Below are 19,243 nucleotides of genomic sequence, written 5' to 3'. Positions count from 1 at the left end.
ATTTCGCTCCTAATAGTCACTCTGGAATCTGATTGGCTGGTTGGAGAAATCCCAGGCGTTCGGTATCCATGACAACAGCAGCCTCACTTCCCAAACAAAGCGCTGACGGCACTGCGGCTTGAGAATGAACTTATCCAGCTAGTCGCTGTGCAGATACTGAGAACGAGTTAAAGTAAGTGCCTTTCCTGACAAATAGACACTAAGCAGACAGTCAGTGTGGTCCGTTTAGTATGAGTTCCCTCTAACGTTAAAATGAGATTAGCTAATCAACGGAAACGTGGTGTATGGAGAGGGTTCAGAAACACGTTAACTCAGTTAACTAGTAAACAACCATCCTTAGTCTGTACTGGATACGACGTAAGTGGGTGAGCTACACTTATCCCTACTGAAAAACAGCATAGACCAGCATTCCGCGCTGGTCTAAAGTGGCCTGTGCTGGTTTTTGCTGGTCTGGTGAAAATGCATCCAAAACGCAATAAATGCTGGTTTTGCTGGGGACCAGCAAAGTAGGATTGCTAGTAGGATTGCACGTATTCACTGATAGTTTAGCTCTTTCATGTTCACAAGTTCTCTGAACTGAGCACAAATCTGAAGACTTGTATTACTTATCATACTGTCATACTTATTATACTCCAGTATTTTGGTTGCATGGAATTTAACAAAACAATATAAAATCTAGATCTGATTATGAATAAAAGTGTGAAAAATGACATAGAATGAAAAAACCATGCCAGTGACTTGTCCATCCAAGGTATACAGAATGTTAACACTTTGGACCGGTTCTGTGGCTTTTTTCCTTATCATGCTCAATGTATTTGTTGGGCATGAATGGGAAACTCCTCCTAAAATGACCAGATTTATAATTTATTGGTTTATTTTAAAAAGGTATATTTTATTGCTTTTTAAAATTTTTTACACTAATAACAGAGAGTGATGTAAATTATTGAAACATTGTACAAGACAATAACAAACCAAGACAACAAACAAAGGAGCTAGAAAAAAAAAATAAATAAAAAAGACTGGGCTACATATCTTAAACAAGTTGATTAAAAAAATACATTTAAAAATGTAATCAATAAACATACAGTGCTCTGAAATGGGAATAGGGGAAAGGCCAGTCATCCTCTTAAGACAGAAATGGTTTCCAGTGGAAATAAAACCATCATCAACAAATCAATAAATCATCTGACCCTTGCATTGTGAACCTGATTTTCTCTAAGGTGAGAAAATGGATCATGTCTCTTATACAGTGTCCAAAAAGAGGAGAAAGGCAGCTCTTCCAATATTAAGTCCCTTGCTATAAGAGAAGCATATGCTGTTGCATTAGATTGGGCCCTGGATAAAAATGGGTATTCTGTAGTGACACTAAACAGACCAGTAAGGGGAGTGCGTTCCATATTGACACCAGTGAAATCTGAAAAAGCCCTGAACATGGAGGTCCAATATAAAGAAATAGGGACATAGCCAAAACATATGAAACAGAGTAGCAGGTGTTTGTTTACAGTGATCACAGAAGGGGTTAATGTCAGGGAAAATTTTCGCAAGCTTACATTTTGATAAATGCATGCAGTGTACCACTTTAAACTGGAGCAGACCATGTCTTGCACAGATTGAGGAGGAATGCATCCTAGAAAGTATAGCGTCCCACACCACTTCCGACAACTCCATACCCAAATCATCCTCCCAAGCACTTTTAATTATAGAGATGCTGGGGGCATTCATTTGTGAAATTATAGAATACACACTTGAAATCACGCCTGAACAAGTGGCATTCATATCAAGAATACAATCTAACACAATATGTGGTGGTAGAGATGGAAAATGAAGTGCCTAATTTGCAGGCACCTGAAGAAGTCTGATGATTTTAACTGAAAATCACCTTTAACTTGCTCAAATGACATAAAAATATTGTCTTCATAAAGTGTTTTTATTCTGGTTATGCCCAAATTTCCCATCTCTCAAAAGAGGAGTCACCTTGTGCAGCTGGGAAGAAGTGATTGGAAACTATTGAAGTTGATAAAGACATGCAGTACAAGCCAAAATATTTTCTGAGTTGCGACCAAATTGTCAGGCTACCTTTGACAACTGGGTTCTGACAATAGGATGGTATAGTCAGTGGTAGGGGAGAACAAAGCAGAGCAGACAGAGACGAAGGGCCACAGCTTTTAGATTCAATATCTAACTAGGATGGGCATTCCACCTCTAGATTAACATTAAGCCAGTAAAGCAATGCCCTAAAATTGGCTGCCCAATAATATGCCTGAAAGTTAGGTAGAGCCATTCCTCTACATATTTTTGGTCTCTGTAACAAGGCTTTGCGAATTCACAGGGTTTTCCTCTCCAAATGACAGATGACATAATGCCTTGGAGATAAAGAGGGGAATACACTGGAAAGGATGTAAAAGTTTAGGCAGTATACACATTTTTATGGCATAGATTCTACCAATTAACGATAGTGGCATGGTAGACCACTGATTGAGATCTTGGCAAGTGAGTTCAAGTACTGGAGTAAAGTTAGCATGGAAAAGCTGGGAGTAAGATACAATAACTGTGATTCCAAGGTATGTTAATTTATCATAAGTGATTTTAAATGGCAAAGTATTCAGAGGGAGCTGATGGGATTTCTTATTGAATGGGAAAATTTCATTCTTATCAATGTTCAATTTATATCCAGAAATTTTACCAAACTGACCAAGCTTACTGAGGGTGAGTGGTACAGAATGAAGGGGGTCAGGATATATGGGACATTTTAATGCTCAGATCTGGCTCTAAGCATACCTTTAATGTTTCCATTGTTATGTATGAATATGGCAAGTGGTTCTATTGCTAGCAAAAAAAAAAGAAAGCAGACACCCATGGCGAGTAGCTCATCCAAGTGGGAAATAAGATGAATTTATATTGTTTGTACAGACAGATGCCAGGGGAGAAGAATACAACAATTCAATCCAAGGTATGAAAACTGAACCAAAGCCAGATTTCTGTAAAACATAAAATATGTAGTCCCACTCAGTTGAAAGCTTTCTCTGCATCGAGTGAAATAAGCACTTCTGGAATTGGCCTGGGGGGGAGTTGAATACATTATATTAAATAAGCATCTAAAATTAAAATAAGAATGCCGTCCTTTAATAAATCCAGTCTGATCACAGGTTATCAAAGGTGGTAGAACATTCTCCAGGCGTAAAGCCAGACATGTAGCTAAAATGTTTACATCTAGCAGTCTAGAAGAGCAGGATCAGATGGGGACACGGATGAATACAAATTAGAATAAAATATGAAAAACTGCTCCTTTATTCTATGTGGATTATTGGTTTATTTAAGTTAACATTTCATTTTTTTTGTCATTTCAAAGCCTGCTTTGAACCCATAACTGCTGTGTCTCTCTAGCCTTAGGGGTTTCATCAGTGTCCCTTGGGGATCCTTCTCTATTGATTTTACAGGCCTCTCCATGTCATCTAGTTGTAGTCTTATGCGTGAAGATCAAGTGTAGAAAAGACACGCTGTCATGCCTTGATGTATATATTATCTTCTATTTTCTAAGCCTTTTCTGGTGTATGAAAAGCCAAAGTCCAGAGCGCTGGTTTGCTGAGGAATTGTACTGGATAATAACCGGAGGAAAAAGCTTTTACATTTTTTTAAATGCATTTGTGCATACAGTGACAAAGACACAGCAAGCAGATGTGCAAGCAGAGGGTCAGGGCAATAACTAATGCAGATCTCAAGGGAATTAAGCTAGTTTTTCTGTGGATATAGAACTGCCTTCCTCTTAAACCTAGGTCAGGTCAAGGAGTTAAGGAGTTTCAAGTGATATGTAAACACTGTCAAAATTCAAATGTGTACCATTTGTTACCCAGGCCGTACAGTTCATATGGACTACACCAACACAAACAACAAATTTACATATATCCATCTATGCAAGTTGAAGTTATAAGGAGTGTTTCAGCTCTTGAGTGCATATTGAATGTGGTACAATACAAGACAGGCAATCAGAACAGAACTAATTTATTTTACATCAGTTTTAAAAGCACAGTACCAAAAATAGGTTGAGAAATGGACATGAAAAAAAGATTTATGGCTGTTCTTGGCACATAAAGCCCTGGCTATAACCATGGAAAAAATAAAATACAAGAAAAATGTAGTATGTAGGCCATTTAAACAACAATACAGGTAAACCGCTCTGGATAGCTTGAATACTGCTAGTATAGGAAAACTTGAAATATCTCTGAAATGATGACTTAATAAGAGAAGAAAAAAATGGTACTGTATCAAAAATGGGCTCCAAGTAATTTTGGACAGCTTCTATTGGTCCTTTTGTCATGTACTGTTCACATAATATAAAATGCACAACAGTATTTTCCTGCATTTATAGGTGATTTATTGTTAGATCTTTTTTCTTTTCTTAAAACTCTTTTGGTGTCACACCACATAACCATGCTATTTTGCAGATAAACACCAGAGATATACAGAGCACTCCAGCCACCATGGTTCACCTGACTGTGGACCTGATTGCCAAATCCAGCAACCACAAAAACAGAAGAAACTGTTCCCTCCCTCAGTATCTCAGGAAATTAACACATCTAAACTTTTCAAACAAGAACATAGATGATGTTGTAAGTCTTGCCGTTTTGAATTCGACTCTACTTTAGTTTTTTTTTTTTTCGTTCATTCCAATTTCCTTTCTCATTCCTGTTTATAGGATGATCTGTCCATCTGCAGAAACCTTACAGTTCTCTACCTGTACGACAATCAGATAACGCACATCTGCAATCTGGGTTTTGCCTCCAATCTTACGCACCTGTACCTGCAGAACAACAACATCACTCACATAGAGAACCTGTCATCTCTACAGAGGCTCTCTAAATTGTAAGTATGGGGAGGGTGGCATGTGGAGCAGTACACAGATCCTAGTCAAAATCCAGGTCAAAAAAGATTAAGCCCAGCAGCCTGCAAATGTATTTAACTGACAATTTAACATATTCTTCCCATAGTAAATAAACACTCTATCTCAGAAATGGAAAGGAAGAAAGAAGCAATGTAGTTGTCGTTTTTTTCTCTCTTGTTCTGCTAATCGCGTGTGCAGGTTTATGTACCAGAAACAGCCATAATTAATTTATTAATGACAATTAATGACAATTTTCCAATCTCTGTTTATCTCTTAGAATTGTTTTTGTTACTGCACCTTTAAGACTGATATAAATAAAATGTAAATAGTCTCTGTTCTTATTGGCTGCCCTGAGTGAGTGTACAGAGTGAGTGTAATGAGTGAGTGTAACTGTATTTAAAAAAAAAAAACAGTCTGTGCCGAAACACTTAATTCTGGCTACATAGGCAGATACAGTTATATGCAAAAGTCTGAGTGTTGATTTTGTAAGTGAAAATAAGTTACAAATCTTCAACAGATACACAATAATCCACATTTAATCATGAACAATTACTTTTTATTCACTAATGTGAATGTGGCCCCATGAAAAAGCTTGGCACATTTCGTATTTTATGTTTGATTTTTCCCAAAATTTTACACTAAAATTTGCCCTGTTTAATTGTGTTCCCTGTAGAGGATTTGTAAACTTATTTTCTCTTAAAAATGGAACAAAACATGTCATTTGACTTTCTGCATTCAGACTTGCATTTGACTGTAAATGCATTGATTCATGATTCATGAATTCTTGATATTAGTTGATTTAAATGGAAGAAAAAAACTATTTTATGGGTCCTTTAGTGTTTTGTATATGAAGGGTAGGTTGTATTTTCAAATGGTGTAAATGAAACAAACAAAAAAGCAGTAAAATGGAGTGAAAAATCGAGTTAATGGAGATTGTACTATGATCTGGAGCTAAGAGTATTATGCTTGGTTGGCCGCCTCATCTCCAGCACATCTGCTAGCTTGAAGAGTTCAGTTGCAGCCAGTTAATCAAGCTTTTCAATAGCATCTGAATATTAGAACCACCTGTGTTGTGACTACGTATGTCAAACCTCCAGAAAAGGGATTGAGCACCTCCAGTTAGTTATTGTATATAATGGAACAAAAAGTTGAAGACAAATCACCAAACCGTTTAGAGAACATTGGACATAAAACTGGTTCTGTGCATTCATACACAAATCGAGTATCTGTGCAATGTTACTTCCACAGATCAAGTGCAAATGTCAGCAGCCACTGTTTATTTGTGTTAGGTTTCTGGGGGGCAACAGCATCACTGTGGTTGAGGGTTTGGAGCAACTGAGTGAACTGAAGGAGCTCCACATAGAGGGCCAGAGACTACCGCGGGGAGAGAAGCTGATTTTTGACCCTCGTACTATTTTTGCCCTTTCTGTAAGAACCTCAATGCAGCATAAGACCACACTGGAGCCCTGCAGTCTCCTTTAATGTTTATGATATTATGTATCATGTCCTAATACTTAAGCATCTATTTATATGTATCACCTATTTACACTTGCGTTCAAAAAGTTTAGTATCACTTGCTGGAATACACTTTACTTTATATACAATAATAGCTCTAATCTGTAATACAGTATAGTCATTATATTATTATATATTTAAAAATTGTACCTTTAAATGTTTTAGTCAAAACTTTGATTTTTTTGGTTTTGAAATTGATTACATAATATACTGTGTATTATTTAATTGCAAATATTTTTGTCAAGTTATCTGCCTTAAGATTTGATCACCACTTTTAACAAATGAGGCATTCTGGATACTTATTTTATTAGTAACCCTATTACTACTAATACAATAAGGCTTTCTCATTTGTTTCAGTCATCTACAGCGACATTCATCATTCTGAACAAGTTTAAATCTTCTAAATCTTTTTATATTATTGAAAACACTGATTCCAAACATTTGAACAATGTTTCTAAACTTTAAACAGTAGTGTGTATGTATGTATCTGTTTACTTACCAACAACTTACTGTAGAGTAACCTATATGTAGACAAGCCATCAGATATCCCAGATGTGTATTAAAGCCGTTTTTGTGTAAGCTTAGATGATAGTAAAAGAGGTCTCTGTGGCCACTTACTTCAACAGAAACTGTTTACTGCCTTGGTAAACAAACTGCAAATTTGAGGATTTTGTTTATTTTGATAATTAATTAAATTACAGCGAGGGTAGGAGCCTTCCATAAAGCTTTCCATTTAGTAGTACAGCATGTTCATTTATCCATTACTAGATGAACTAATTTCTTGTTTGAAATACAAAAAAAGTAACTCTTACTGTTCTTTTCAGGGGTCGTTATGTGTTCTGAATATTAATAACAACAACATTGATGAAGTACATGATCTGGCAGTTCTGAACAATCTGACACATTTCTATGCTGCGGACAACCAGCTACAGTACATGCAGGTAAGATATATTACTTTTTTATGTTTCAGAACTGACAGAATACAAGTAAGTCACTTAGCTATAATTGCAAAAAAAATACTGCACTGTTATGTCTGATAAAGATGAAATGATGTGGAGAATGTGGTAAAAAAGCCTAATCCTGCAAATCCTGCCAGACATTCCCAGCCTAGAGTTGGACAGGGTCAGAATTATTCAACAAATCAGTGGGCTAGTCTCCAGGGACCACCTTTGCTGACAGCTTAAACAAGCGCAAGTTTTCCTCCTTCCTCAGTAGACTTATTTTACTCCACATTATACAACTGAACCTCCACTTCCAACTGCAGCTTTGTGAACAGTTTCCTCTTAATATGAGCGCTACTAAAGGCTTAAATGTAGGCTTTTATGACTTCAGGACAGGCTGTTTGATATGTGCAGGCTGACAGACTTGAAGAAACGTAAGGTAGGTATAAAAACCTTGCAGCGCAGTCACACCGTAACTTCTGCACACAGGCCAAAAGCCACCCCTCAGAGCCACTGCTGCAGGTAATTGCGATACATGTGTCAAAGGAAGCTTTCATGTTTAGCAGATATCTCCTTTAATTTATACAACCCCTTGGCCACTATTGATTCAGCAAAGACAGCACCAGAAGGGTCGATTCTTCCCTTTTTGCGCAGTTCAGTGGGAATCCAGAGGAAACATTATGGATTTTTAAAAGAGATTATGACAAGCAGTCAGCCGAGTGACAAATGGGTATCTGCAGAGGCCGTTAGTGGCGCGTGGCCAGACGGCTGAGGACGGAGGATCGAAGTGCTGGTCAAATACAGGTTCATAACTGGCCATCATTAGTCCAGCACGGGGATGGAGAGGAGCCCAGTCAGGAGTGCATTCAGCACTCGTGCGCATGGGAGAGCAATTTGGTGCTGGGCAGTTCCCAGCCAAGCCCTCTGAGTGACGGGCCTGACACGATCATTTATCAAAGCCTGCAAGCGCGAGGCTTGCCGGGGTCCCGCTAGAGTTGATTGCACGCGGACTGAAAAGTGGAAGCACTTTGGTTGAGACAGGAAGGCAATGAACAATCAGAGTCCAGTGTCCAGAGAGTGTTCATATTTCCAGGCTGGATTAATGTGTCTTTAGATAAACATACACTCCGGGCAACGTGCTGGAGGGCAGCTGCCCCAGGGAACTTGTTAGTCCGAGTGACAGTATTTATTAAAGCAAGCTGATGTTTTGTTTACGCCTTCAACTTTCATACTAAGTAACTAAAGCTGTTCTGAGCTTTTTGAAAATGTAGATTTTTGACCCTAGTAGTGCAGATTTATAAAAATGATTTCTCTGCTTGTAAGAGGTCTTACTAAGGGCACTAGGATGCTCTTCTTACTAAGAGTTTAGAATTAGAATCCTCTCTTAAATTGGAAGCAATAACAGTGTGAATTAATGTTCCACTTTCAGGAGCTGGAAACCGTGTTCAGCCAATGGCCTCAACTTCATCGAATGGATTTGCGTGGAAATCCTGTGTGTCACAAACCCAAATACAGAGACAGACTAATAACCGTCTGCAGAAAGCTGGGTAAGAGCATGGAACTGCAGGTCACTGATTATACAGAGAATTTATGTTTTTTTATGAATAAATCAATTTTACTTTGCTTTTGTTTAAACGTGTTAATGTTTAAATGTTAAAAGATGTAAAAGTTTATACAGCACAGCTATTAAGTACGTTATTCATTTTTTAGTGTCATGGGGAAAAAGCAGAAAAAAGAAAGTTACAATAACTAAATATAATTTCAGATTTGTCAGTATTTAGTGTGTCCAGCTTTTGCCTTTATTACAGCTTCAGTTCTTTTTCAGACTTCTTCTCAGTTTTTTTTTTTTTTTTTAAGAAATCTGCTGCAGGGATATTTTTCCACACCTGCAAAGTTCAGTCTTAGAAGTTGGTTCCTTTTTTGTTTCAACCAATCCAAGTAATCCCAAACGCATTCAGTGATGCTGACGTCTGGCCTCTAGGATGACCAGTCCATTTTTCTGAGCAGCTTGTTTGTTTGATTTGTAGATGTTCTTGGTGGCTTTTTAACAGCTACACATCTTTTCAGAGCCATAGTGTTGAGTTGTCTTCTCACAGTAAAAGGATGGAGAGAAAACATGTACACGTCTGTGATTTTTTCAGATCTGCAGCAAGAAAAAAGCTTGATTTTCTCCTCTCTCTCTCAAGCATGAGCTTAAACATTGTTTATTTGGTGGTGACACTTCGGTGGTCTAAAAGGTCCTGCACAGTTGTGTCATCACCATTTTTCTTTAGATTTTTGAATCATTTTTTGAGCTCCTTTTTTGCAAACTCCTTGTTTTTCATTTATTTGTTTATTTTTTTAATACTTTGACTGACTTTGGCCTTTACTTATGCAAATATATTGTATCTATTCTTCTCAGAAATATCTCATAAAAAAAATTAAAACCTTGTACTATATGGCCATTTTGGGTGTAAATGAAATAGTTCAAGAGTGGTCTCTGACTTTTGCACAGTACTGTATGTCTTTTAGACTTTATATTCTTCTTAATTTATAATTACAGTTGTTAAGTGACATTCTTCCATATCCATTGTTTTTTAATGATATTGCTAAACTATACTGTTTTTAAAATCTAGAGGACCTTGATGGGAAAGAAATAAACGAGTTATCAAGGCAATTCCTAATCAACTGGAAAGCCTCAAAAGAAGCCAAGAACAAAGCAAGAAATGAAAGATTCATAGCAGGAGAGATAACATATCCGTTCTCTGGTATGGTCATTAGTATATTACAACTCATTTATCATCTACTTCCCTGCCTTAAACACAACAATATGTACTAATGTTTCCAGACTGTAGGCAAATATAAAGGATTTCATTATATAATAGTGATAAATAATGCCTAAGCAAACTCTCTTTGCTTTTTATTCTGAAATACTACCTTTTTCTAAATAACTTTAAACATATGCAGTGGGTTCACTGCCATTATGTGTCATCAGCTTGTAACCAAACACACCCATGTCCCTCTGTGTCCTGTGTTTTGGGATCACGACAAGATGTGACTCACTCTGTTTTCGTTCCAGCTGACTTTCTCTTGGGCCCCCAGCATCCCTTTGCCCAGAACTATGCCGGCTTTCTGGGGAAGAGGAAGCCGCTGGAGTTTGGGAGACCCATCATGAAAATGAGGTCAGACTCAGTGCGGACAGACTGCAGAGGAGCAAGGTATGAACAGCAGCACATTCTCTCCCTCTGTTCTCGAGGCTTATATGATTCAGCTCCTAATTCTTGGCATAATGGAGAGTCATTTATTAGCGTTTAAAGCAGGGGTGCCCACTTTGTGTCTTGATGGACTAAAGTGCAATGTTTAAACAAAACAATGTACAAATAAAGAAAGTAAATAGGTTTTAATATAACATTATAACATTATACTCTTTTTGTGTATTTTTCTATTAAATTCTATTTTTTCTAAGCGTTTCCCTGAACTGAACAGAAAACATGTTTTTGTAAAAGAACAGAAAACATGTTTTTCAAAAGACACTTACAACAGAAGCCAGTGGACAGTTGCTTAAGCCCATGCCAATTGTCTGTTCCTTTTCCTTATAAATAAGTATTATAAATATGTCGACAGGTTTTCTGATGTTTAGTATTCATTTAAGGAGGGTGTTCTATTTTTTGTCTTGGCATAATTTTACTTATAGATATATGCCCATATAAGCTGTTATGTAATTTCTCTGCAAAATTGAGTCAAAACTCCTACCTTGTACTCATATAAACATTCAACCTAAACATGCTTCAGCCTGTTTCCTTCCTCCCTGCTTGCTTGATAAATGGCCTGCTATTTGTCAAAAGCTACATCCCATAGATTTTTACCTTCCAATGCAAATAAACAGCTTTCTTTTTCACAACTAGCCTGAGGATAATCATCACTTCCCTAAGCTCCTGTACGTGGGGTCATAAGCTACAGTTTAGCTTTCAAAAATCGCCCCGTCCCCTGAGAGTAGTAATTCACTGCTTCCAGAAGTGGACTGTACAGCTCAGGATTCAGGATTGAGTCGGGACTTGTGCCATACTAGGTTGGCAGTCTCCAAGGATGCTTCCCACCGCAGTCCACTGGGAGGGAAGGATGGGAGGGTTCATGAGTGAGGCTGCATGGACGCCAGTTTGAAACGATGTCCTGACAGACTTCATAGAAATCAGATGAGGGATGTGCTGGCCTTTGGCGTCCCAGATCGCAGGCTGTCGTGTGACAGATCTGTTAAACTGAGAATGTCTAATACAAACTGAGAAAACAATTGAAAAATTGATTTAAGAAGATGTGCTCTGAGTTCTCATTTTAAATCTAAATGTTAATAAGGTCATGTATTATAGTGTGACATTTGCTGCCACTCATCTTAAACTCTGTGTTTTCTTTTGTCAATTCAAGAATGACTATAAACAAAACACGTATTTGCAGTCACTTAACTAAAGTTGAATTAACAGCTCTGATTCAAAGGGGAACACATTTGAATCACAGCTGTTTATGGATTTTATTACTTGTGCAACATACCTAAAATTAGCCACATGCTATCTACAAGATGCTGTGGAATTAGTTCATGCTTTCATAACTACTAGATTAGACTGCAGTGTCGTGTTACTGGCCAGTTGCCCTGCTGTCTCTCTAAATCCATTCCAACTAGTTCAGAATGCAGCAGCTTACCAGGAAAATAAGGCTTGATTGCACTACTATGGTCTTATTCAGTTTACAATGGGTTCCTGTTAAGTTTAGCATTGACTACTAGATCTTGTTTATAAAATATAAGTTCTTAATGGCCAAGCTCCAGCATATCTTACTGATTGTGCGTTAACCTGTTTAGTCCACTTCACTCAGCTGAGACAGACTTACTGCTTAGGATCACTCACAGCTCAGTTAGTGGAAGATCATTTTCCTATGTAGCTCCTAAATTCTGCAGCAGCATTCCGGAGAATATTAAGAGTGTAAGCTTGATAGGTGTTAAATCAGGATTTATAAATCCTGATTAAAGACATTTTTGTTGAGGCCAGCACACAGTTATATGCAAATGTTTGAGCCCCCCTGATCATAGTACAGGTTTCACACTTCCAATGCAAAATTACTGTTAATTTATTGAATTTAACATATTGGCCTGTGCAAAATTTATGGCACATTTTATGTTTTTTTTTGCACTATGTTAAACTAGGCAAATAAACTAAAATGATTAGAAACTGTCATAATTATGTTAATAAATGTAGCGAATATGTTAACATATTTTCACTTAAAGCATGTAATTTAACTGGAGTTGTTCATACTTTTGCCTTCCTAGCACGGTAGGTTATTTTCTTGTGTGGTTTGTTGTTGTGGCATTATTTATTTATTTTTGTCTAGTACTGTTTTTATCTTTTCAATGTTTAAGTTATCATCATGGTTTACTTCCCATTTTTTTCATAATGTGAAAATGCCAGCTGTACTTTAGTCCCTGTTAAAATGTCAAGAAAATTGCTTGGAAAATATATTTTTCTATTAACTGTCATTTAAAGTTAAGAATATTTTTCCTGATCCTGTAAAGTTACTATTGTGAAGATATGAGACTTTGTCCTGTATAGAGAAAGCTTTATTATTATTAATATTATTATTATTATTATTATTAACTGTTATTATTAATTATAAACTGTAGATAGAACGATACTATCTAAAACTAAGTTCATTTAAGTTAAGCACTAACCTGCTTTTAAAAAGAATGGATGCTTAAGCATCCTAAGCAAAGGATGCCTAAGTAAAGTGCCGTAATGTCTGTAATCAATGAATTTCTCTTTTGGAGTCATTTTACATAACTGTGCTTTTTGTTGTTTACATGTCAAGAAGAGTGATGATTCCAGCAAGCGCACACCTAGCCACAGAAATGCAAGAGTCTTCAAAAATTCAGAGTCAAATGGCCCTGTGAACGTCCTCTCAGGGAGACTGTGTGGACCTCATGAAGGCAACTCCCCAGGCCCACACACACTGAAACACACGCACATTTCATCATGAGTGCGTCTGGAACAGATCTGAGTGCTCTCAGTAAGACGAAGTCCATAGTTGCGGTCTGCTACTGTCATTATGTCACCGTGTTTCTGTAAATGTAGATGTTTCAGAGCTGTTTCACGCTGACAGCGCCCACTTTCATTCATATTTCGTTCCATGCACTCATATGCTGCCTGAATGATATCTTCCGAGACTATTTGATCAAATGATGTCTCTCAGATTTTCCTGCATTTTATCAGATGAATCTGTAGACTTTTTTGAGACGTTGTCTTGACTATGAATGTTGAAGAATGCGATTCACATGTACAGCACTGTGCAAAAGTCAGAGACCACCCTTCATATATTTAATTTCAAGTCAAAACAGCCATTAAGTATATGTTATTCAGAATGTAATGTGTCCATGCTTTGCCTTTATTACAGCTTCCTTTACTTTTGGGAGCCTGCTTTCAGTTTTTTTTAAGAAATCTGCAGGTATTTTTTCCACACCTCCAAAGTTCAGTCTTAGACGTTGGTTGCATTTTCTGCTTCTCACAATCCAAATCCACCTTAAACATATTCAGTGATGTTGAGGTCTGGACTCTGGGGTGGTCAGTCCATTGTTCTGGGAATACTAGCAGCTTTGTATAATTTACCAATCACAGCTACACATCCTTTTGGACCCTTAGTGCTGTTTTGTCTTCTCAAAGTGGAAGGATGGCTGTGCATTGTTTCAGATCTGAAGCAAGAATGGAGCTTGATTTTCTTCTCTCTCTCAAAGATGAAAGCTCTAAGTGCTGTTTATGTGATGGGGACAGTTTTGTTTTTTTCATTTATCATTCTCCCTTCCTTATACAAATAGATTATTATATATCTTATCTCCTCAGAAATATCCTGAAAAATGCTAGAATAATTTGTGCGTAATGGCTGTTTTGACTGGGAATTAAATAAATGAAGGGTGCTCTGTGAGTTTTATAGAATATCAAATGCTTAACACCTGGACTTTCATGTGAGGTGTGTGATTTTATTTGCAGTGTAATAAATTGTGTTTTTACATTTTTTTTTTTTCAATTTTGCTTTGGAAAATTACCTTTTTGTGTCTTTGTGCTGTTTTTTTGTAAGCAGCAAGTACATCCTGTTCTAAATAAAAAGCATATATTAAGCTTTTGTGTTATCAGATTATCCTAAAATGACATCATACAATTTTTGGCCAAGATTATTATTATAACTAATCATTTGATGAGGATATTTGCTTATCTAACCAGCCACAGAGGCCTACCATTTAAAATGGTAGTCATTTTTTTCAAATACTGTCATTTTTTAATCTCTATGGAACACTGGCCCAGTTTAGCTAATAAAAGGTCAGTGATATAAAAATACATGAACATTGTTCTGGTGAATGGACATTTTTGAGCTTTGTATCATCACCCTGAGTAATATGTGAAGAACACATGCCGATGAAATACACACAAGTTTCATGTGGACAGTGTAGCCTACAATAAGATACATGCAGTAATAGCCAACATTGGCTATTGAAGGAGTTTTTATAACCACACCAGGGTATAGACCTACCGTGAAAGATGTGGAGTAATTAGGTAGAGAAGCTTACTTAACCTCTTTTGCTCCACTTCATAATTAGTAGCCTGGAGCAAAACTGTTACTTCATCCTTACAAAAACAATGTTTATTAAGAACAGTCTGAGATATATATGTTATGAATAATTCCATTCATTAATTCCATCTCTCGCCGTTGACTCTGGAAATCAGAGTGATTAATTTAGGAGTCTCGCAAGAATTTCCTCATACTTGCCTGTTGATTGCAGTGTTTAGAGTTTATTTATTGGCCGTGTCTCAGGAAATGAAGCTGCGCGTTGCTGTTTGCAGGTCAAAATATCATGGCCAATATCTTCGCCCTTCAAACTACTTGGGTCCTGTTGCCAGTAGCCAGTATCTCCAAGCCACCCTGGCAAAAGAACAGAAACGATGTGTTGGCAAATTGAACCTTACTGTAGTCAAAATATGTAAAAACAGAGCTCCATTTACTCAATTCCATGTACTTCAGTACAGTTTGGATGGATTTCACTTGCTAAAATGTTGAAAATGAGGAACTTGCTCTGCTTCTTTCTTAAGTTCCATTGTAGTCCTTTACACTTAGTTCCTAATTCCTTTTATTGGGTGTAATATCAATTTGCTCAGCACCGGGACTGCTTTGCCATTTCTTACAGCTCCTGCACTTTACCATTTTATTTTAGACTAGAAAGTGAAAACGTCAGATGATGTATGCTGGATGTGTGAAGAAGTTCCTCTGGAGTTCTACAAGGAACACTGTACTTGAGTTTTGGACCTCATTCTTTTAACTCAAGATCCCCTTGAGTGATTATTTAATTGAACTACAGGACTTTTACTTCAGGATGGGTTTAGATTCCTCTGAAGATGAGTTATGCCCACTGATTCCATTCACTACATTGCGATTTGATACTTTCATAATAATACTATCTTTGTTTATAGGCAGCTTTTTATACTTGTGGCAGCTTAAAGTGCTTTACAGACAGGTAACAAAGCTGAACAGTAAACGAGGTAGTCATGAGTATTCATTTGAAATCCATATAAGACAGCTATCCAACAAATATGTAACTTTACTCGATAAGGGCAGGCTTAATTCTCTCACAGTTCCACATTTCAGTCGTGCCTTACTGCGCAGTGTGAGTTAGGAGCTCAAACTGGTCCAGAAACTGCTGCTCTCCACTTTCCCTCCTCAAATGAGTTAAAGGGGAAAGTGAGCGGAGCCCCTCTGGCTGCCACTGAGCTTTAAAGGTCCTTGATTAATTGCACCGGAGTGAAAGAGCTGTCAGCTCGTTGTTTTCCCAATAAATGAGAGGCTCCCGAGAGCTGCGCGCCGCTTCAAGGTGAGGCGCTGCTTTATATAGATTTTAATGCAGAGGGAGCGGAGCTGGTCACTCGCGCTGGATGGCTCTGCGTGTCCAGCGCAAAACTCCTCACACCCTTAGGCTGAAGGTAGGACTGCGCTTCTCCACTCAGAGAACTTTCCAACACCGGACTCACTCTGTAAGGTTTGGATTTCACTTTTGCTCGAACTTGGGTTAAACTTGGGGTCGTGGTGTAGATGGAGGTGTCCTCCGAAACATCGCGTGAAGCTTGACGGACATAACCGTGATGTATTATTTTCCCTTTTCCCATCGCAATAAACCGAGTCATTAATTAATTGCGATTGATCAATTATATTACACGACATCTGTATGGCTTTATATGAGGGCTGCGCGTGTTTTATTGCATGGTTGCTGGTAGTTTTTACGTTATTTGAATTTTGTATTGCACACTTTAAAATGATCTTCTTTTTCAAGGGTTCTGTAGTAAGGGGAATGGTTCTGTTTAGCAGGTTCTGCTATTGTTACCATGTCAAGCAAGAACCATTTTCATAAAGGCTCTATACAGAACCACATGCAACACGTTCTCGATCAGTCTGAAGGAGCATTTCACAACGCAAAGAACCATTTAAGCATGAAAAAGTTTCATGTTGGACTTCTACAGAGAACCGTTGCCCGAACCCTTGAAAACCCGTCTTTTTAAAGTGTGCATGCTTCGTTGTGGCGGATTCACAGTTTGTGCGGGAATATTTTGTATGGGCATTTTGAAGAATAAAGGATATAAGCTGCAAACCCCCACAGCTTATAAACAGTTGACTTGAAAACAGACAGGATTATTATGGATATGGACTTACATGTAAATCTATATCCATAATATAAAAGTTACAGTAAAGCGCTTCAGTGAACACAAACACTATTAAGAAATGATGACAATTTGAGTTCAATGTCAAATTGTATTAAGAAGCGTACAGAGCTGATGTTAATGTCCATGTTAACAGCCCAGCCTAGCACTATACTATACAACCAGCCTGTATATGTTGTGTACTTCAAAGTGAGTAAATAAAAGTGGAAAATTTATTAGAAAAACTTACAGCTATACAAAATCTTATCTCTCAGCGTCACCATATAAACCACAAACCAGGCCCTGCGTCCAAAGCCACGCACTATGCTATACCATAGGCTTCTAATAAACATATACGGTGGTCTACTATTTTACTCAAAGTATTAAGTATATCTTGCAGTTCCCGCTGTAGCTAAACGTGTCCCCACTGTGTTATTGTGGTTATTACGGTTTAGGTCCAGCGCTGATCCCGTATGGAGCCGCAGCCTGAGAGCCCCGCCTGCAGCCCCAGTCCCAGCTCGAGCCCGGACTCCTCTGACCGGAGGCGCGCCAGAGGTCTCACGGTCCCCGGGCTCGCGGGCAGAGGACGACCGGCCGCCGCCAACGCCGCGCGTGAGAGGAGCCGCGTGCAGACGCTCCGACACGCCTTCCTGGAGCTGCAGAGGACTTTACCGTCCGTGCCGCCGGACACCAAACTGTCCAAGCTGGACGTGCTGATTTTGGCCACCACGTACATCGCCCATCTGACCAGGACCTTGCAGGAGGAAGGGGAGGAGGAGGGGGACGCGGGCAAACACACGACCGAGGCGTTCAGGTCACTCAAAGGGGACGGTTACCTGCACCCTGTCAAAGTGAGTGCGACCGCAGTTCTGCGTTTGGTTTATTTTTTGCGCATGGCTGTTTATATTCTGCGTGCCTGCTGCATTAAGATTTTGTGCACTGATATGTTAGCGTTGAATTTTTGCACCTTCATATTTTGCACGGTTTGCTCGAGAGGAATATCGAGCCATAGAATATTCTGAAAGGAGTGTATAAAGTATACGAGCCGTGACAAATGACCCAGAGTATATTTGGAAATAAAATCAAGATTTTACTAAAAACAAACAAACAAAACAAAAAAGATTTTAGCAAAATGTTGTCATTCATTCAGTTTCATGCACTTGAATTTAAATTTTCAAATACAGTCATTTTCCAGGGGAAATATTTGAAGCTCTTTAAAAACAGAAAAAAGTCAAGGCCAGACAGGATGAATGGACTTAAAGCCACTAAGAAAATAATAAAGCTCCCTAACTAAAGGTACTGAAGACGTGCTCTTGAGGGAACCACCCAAGTGAACGGGACACTTCTTCTCTGAGTGATGTTGGAGTTTTGAAGCTACTTGACTCATTTGCACTAACACCTTTACTCATCTGTCCACATCTGATGACCACAAGGGAAACGATGGTATCTGATTTCTGGAAGATGTAATCGGTACTTTAAAATAGTTTATTGATAGATAATTGCTGAAAAGTGGAAAGACATTCAAATTGGTTCACTATAGAGAAACTTGGACACTTACATTTCTTTACAGTAGTGATGATAGAAACCAGGGGTCACAATGTTCACAAGGCAAATGTAGCCATTTTATTTACTATCCAAAATGACCAGTGAACCTACGAGCCTTCTAAATTTGTTGTTGGTAAAATAGCGACAAATATGAAAAAAAAAACGTTTTCTTTGGGGACTATTTTGCCGTACAACGCAAGGACGTGCTGTATTTATTTAAAAACTACATTTTAGGCCCAAATCCTTTTAGCTATAACGACGTGTCAGACATCAGATCACTTTCCATTTACTACAGTTCAACCCTTCAGACGTCTGGTTCCTACCACCACCACTGTGAACAATGCTGACTCGGTTCCTCTGAACTATTTCACATCAAAGCACTCTGAATGACTTTGTTGACATCTTCACGGTTTATTGATCCAGAGGTTGTTATATAAAAGCGATTGAGTTTAAGGCCTTCGCTCCTCACCGTTTTGACTGTGTTTTTCAGAAATGGCCCATGCGCTCCAGGCTCTACATCGGTGCCACCGGCCAGTTCCTGAGTAACTCGGGCCACAGTGGAAATCAAGGGGCGTCTTCATCATCTCAGACATAAAAAAAACATTTGCACATGAGACTTTATGGAGGCAACGACAAAAAAATGAAGGCTTAAATTATTATTACAGATTTTC

At 38.2% G+C, this 19,243-nt stretch overlaps 2 protein-coding genes across 3 annotated transcripts; both read left to right on the top strand.

Annotated features, from left to right (window-relative positions):
• Positions 1–89: 89 nt before the first annotated feature.
• On the top strand, positions 90–14,330 carry ppp1r42 (protein phosphatase 1, regulatory subunit 42). The gene is made up of 9 exons (XM_017716067.2): positions 90–172; positions 4,443–4,607; positions 4,694–4,860; positions 6,169–6,307; positions 7,219–7,335; positions 8,765–8,882; positions 9,951–10,082; positions 10,394–10,532; positions 13,165–14,330. The coding sequence occupies exons 2-9, from the start codon at positions 4,479–4,481 to the stop codon at positions 13,244–13,246; spliced, it is 1,023 nt and encodes a 340-aa protein (XP_017571556.1). The 5' UTR covers positions 90–172; positions 4,443–4,478; the 3' UTR covers positions 13,247–14,330.
• Positions 14,331–16,241: 1,911 nt separating this feature from the next.
• On the top strand, positions 16,242–19,167 carry LOC108438693 (transcription factor 24). 2 transcript variants are annotated; one of them, XM_017716677.2, is made up of 3 exons: positions 16,242–16,316; positions 17,483–17,878; positions 19,063–19,167. In XM_017716677.2, the coding sequence occupies exons 2-3, from the start codon at positions 17,501–17,503 to the stop codon at positions 19,165–19,167; spliced, it is 483 nt and encodes a 160-aa protein (XP_017572166.1). In that variant the 5' UTR covers positions 16,242–16,316; positions 17,483–17,500. The 2 variants fall into 2 exon arrangements, with proteins under 2 accessions (XP_017572166.1, XP_017572176.1); XM_017716687.2 differs by lacking the exon at positions 16,242–16,316 and adding an exon at positions 16,325–16,372.
• The last annotated feature ends 76 nt before the right edge of the window (positions 19,168–19,243 follow it).

The sequence above is a fragment of the Pygocentrus nattereri genome, chromosome 24 (genome assembly GCF_015220715.1).
Source record: "Pygocentrus nattereri isolate fPygNat1 chromosome 24, fPygNat1.pri, whole genome shotgun sequence".
NCBI lineage: Eukaryota > Metazoa > Chordata > Actinopteri > Characiformes > Serrasalmidae > Pygocentrus > Pygocentrus nattereri.
This window is presented reverse-complemented; position numbering and strand designations above follow the sequence as displayed.